This window comes from Helianthus annuus, chromosome 13 (genome assembly GCF_002127325.2).
Source record: "Helianthus annuus cultivar XRQ/B chromosome 13, HanXRQr2.0-SUNRISE, whole genome shotgun sequence".
NCBI classification, from domain to species: domain Eukaryota; kingdom Viridiplantae; phylum Streptophyta; class Magnoliopsida; order Asterales; family Asteraceae; genus Helianthus; species Helianthus annuus.
Window position 1 is genome coordinate 147,618,759 of NC_035445.2, and position 3,142 is coordinate 147,621,900.

At 39.3% G+C, this 3,142-nt stretch overlaps 1 protein-coding gene across 1 annotated transcript; it reads right to left on the minus strand.

The window, feature by feature from the left end:
- Nucleotides 1-1,459: 1,459 nt before the first annotated feature.
- On the minus strand, nt 1,460-2,083 carry LOC110901912. Its single transcript, XM_022148669.1, has one exon. The coding sequence runs from the start codon at nt 2,081-2,083 to the stop codon at nt 1,460-1,462; it is 624 nt and encodes a 207-aa protein (XP_022004361.1).
- Between the last annotated feature and the right edge of the window lie 1,059 nt (nt 2,084-3,142).

Sequence of the window (3,142 nt, forward strand, 5' to 3'; positions counted from 1 at the left end):
ATACGAAGGTGATTTCGTACGAAATACAAATTGTAAGGTCTATTTCGTGCGAAATGAGATGTCAAATTCAAACGAAATATCCTATTTCGAGCGAAATACTGCTGACGTCATCATGATCTGCGAATGATTTCAAACGAAATTACCAATTTTATCAATTTTAGATCGAGTTTTGGTCCAATTCTTTCAAGGATTTGTTAAAACAATGTTTCGCTTGTTATATGTGAAATTCAAACCATTTTGACGGTTAAATCTTGTTTAATTTTGAAAAGAAGGTATAGAAGTCAGAAATTATGGCTGTTTTGGCAAGAACTCTTTCTCCTGAGCTCTGATACTACTTGTAGGATCGTTTTCACTACCAAAAGAGTCGTTCAGAAGAGTTCTTAATCAATTCAAGAGGCGGAAACTAATGAATTGACTTGGAAACAGCTTGATTCACAATTAATTGTCTTGTTTTATTGATTTGACAACAATACAGATCAGCAGACACGTCGGCAGCACTTCGGTACCGGAAACATGATCGTTCCAAATGATTTTGCATCATGGGTATTTATAATGGTGAGTATTTCACACGAAATAGGCAGATGGAATTTCGTGCAAAATTACCAAATGCTATTTCGTACGAAATAGCCCTTTGCTATTTCGTGCGAAATCACCCCTTTACACACAAACCCTAGATTTCTCGAACTACGTGCCCTGATCTAACAATTCTAATACAAGACTCGATACAAGACGAAGTCGACAGACGTATGCACCAACAAATAAAACTGAATTTAATACCTAAATTCAGCTTTTTCACTAGAATAGTAATCACAATCCTAGTGTCTACCTAGTTTCTACAATTTCATTAATCACCTACAATGGTGATTTCAATTTCACAAATATCATGCAAGGGTTTTTAACAAGAATTCATCTAGGGTTTATCCCTAGACATCACACTACTTCCTATTTCAACTATACAACATATATTCAAGCTCAATTCTTGATTTTCTCATTTAACTAAAACTGAACTTGAATCAAAACACCAAAATTTTACATATCTTTTTATCCCTGCAACGAGGTGATCACTAGTTCGTGTTTGGAACTTGATTTAGAGTAGATTATAGGCTTCAATTCTTGAGTTTTATACAAACTAGGGTTTGATGGAGAAGTCTGGGTCACCCCCCTGTGTTTGAGATCGACCAGACACACACTAAGTGTGTGTGTTTGGTGTTAATTAGCTATTTTAGTCTTTGAGGTTTCGTAATTGACAACTTAAACCCCTAAGTTTTATTTTTCTATAAACTTAGGTATTTTAACCTTGTTATTTGCCATCTTATGACTAGTAACTAGCTGGGTTATGAATTCCTAGTTAGTTTGTTCCTGTTTATTTAATACTTTATTATCCTGATTTTAAATTTTATAAATTTCGAGGTGTTACAAGTCCACCCCCCATAAAAAGGGTTTCGTCCCCGAAACCGAATTACGTACCGAATAATGTAGGGTAGAGTCGTTGCATTTCCTCTTCGGATTCCCACGTGGTATCCAAACCCTTCCTGTGTTCACATTTGACTTTTACTTGCTTGATCTCTTTGTTCCTTAGGATTTTCACCTTACGGTCCAAAATCGCCATTGGCTTCACCACATAATTAAGGCTATCATTCACCTCGATATCATTGTAGTGGATATAAGCTGTTTCGTCCGCTAGACATTTCCGAAGATGTGACACATGGAATGTGCTATGAATTCCGCTTAATTCCTCCGCTAGTTCAAGGCGGTATGCTACCTTTCCTACTCGTTCGACAATCGTAAACGACCCAATAAATCTCAGGCTTAATTTTCCTCTCTTTCTAAACCGGATAACCCCCTTCCATGGGGATACCTTAAGCATGACCTTATCGCCTACCTGAAACTCGATCGGTCTCCTCCTTTTGTCTACATACGACTTTTGTCTATCTTGAGCCGCTTTCAAGTGTGCCCAAACCATATCAATCTTTTCATTAGTGGCTCGAACTATATCTTGGGGGGCGAGTTCACGTGGACCCACCTCACCCCAACACACCGGGGTCCGGCACTTCCTACCATAAAGCATTTCATACGGTGCCATCCCGATACTAGCATGGTAGCTGTTATTATACGAAAATTCGACCAATGGTAGATAGACATCCCAACTACCTCCAAAGTCGATTATACATGCCCGTAGCATGTCTTCCAATGTTTGTATTGTTCTTTCGCTCTGTCCATCCGTCTGAGGATGGTATGCCGTGCTAATGAACAATTTTGTTCCCATTTGCTCTTGGAAATTTCGCCAAAAATTTAAAGTAAATCGGGTATCCCTATCGGACACGATGGATACCGGTACTCCGTGGCGTGCCACTATCTCATTAGTGTAAACCTCCGACATCTTTTCTGGCGTATAAGTCTCACGTATCGGAATAAAGTGAGCACTCTTTGTCAGTCTATCAACAACTACCCATACTGCATCAAATTCACGGTTCGTCCTTGGTAGTTTGGTTAACAGATCCATTGTAATATGTTCCCATTTCCAAACCGGAATTTCCAACGGTTGGAGCTTACCATATGGTTTTTGGTGTTCCTCCTTGACTTGCAGACATGTCAGGCATTTCTCCACGTATTTCACTACATCTCTTTTCATTCCGGGCCACCAATAGTTTTGTTTCAAATCGTTATACATCTTGGTCGCTCCCGGATGAATGGAATAACGGGATTTGTGAGCTTCATCGAGTAGAAGCTTTTTAACTCCACACGTGTTAGGAACACAAATTCTATTGAAACATGTTTTCAAACCGTGGTTGCCTTCTTCGAGATCCTTAATTTGGCCAACAATTCTTTCCTTTTTCCAGTTTCCCACCTTCACTGCTTCAACTTGTGCTTCTCGGATTTGTTCTAGTAAGCCCCAGGTCACAATAAGCTGCATTGATTGTACTCATATCGGGGCGTAATCTGCCTTTCGGCTCAACGCATCAGCCACTACATTGGCTTTCCCGGGGTGATAGTGTATTTCACAATCGTAGTCCTTGACCGTTTCCAACCATCTCCTCTGCCTCATGTTTAATTCCTTCTGATCGAAGAAATATTTCAAACTTTTATGGTCGGTAAAGATGGTACATTTTACCCCATACAAGTAATGTCTCCACAATTTTAA

What these genes read in the sequence shown, in the direction of transcription:
- LOC110901912 (XM_022148669.1), bottom strand. Translation starts at nt 2,083, where the DNA reads ATGGCACCGTATGAAATGCTTTATGGTAGGAAGTGCCGGACCCCGGTG.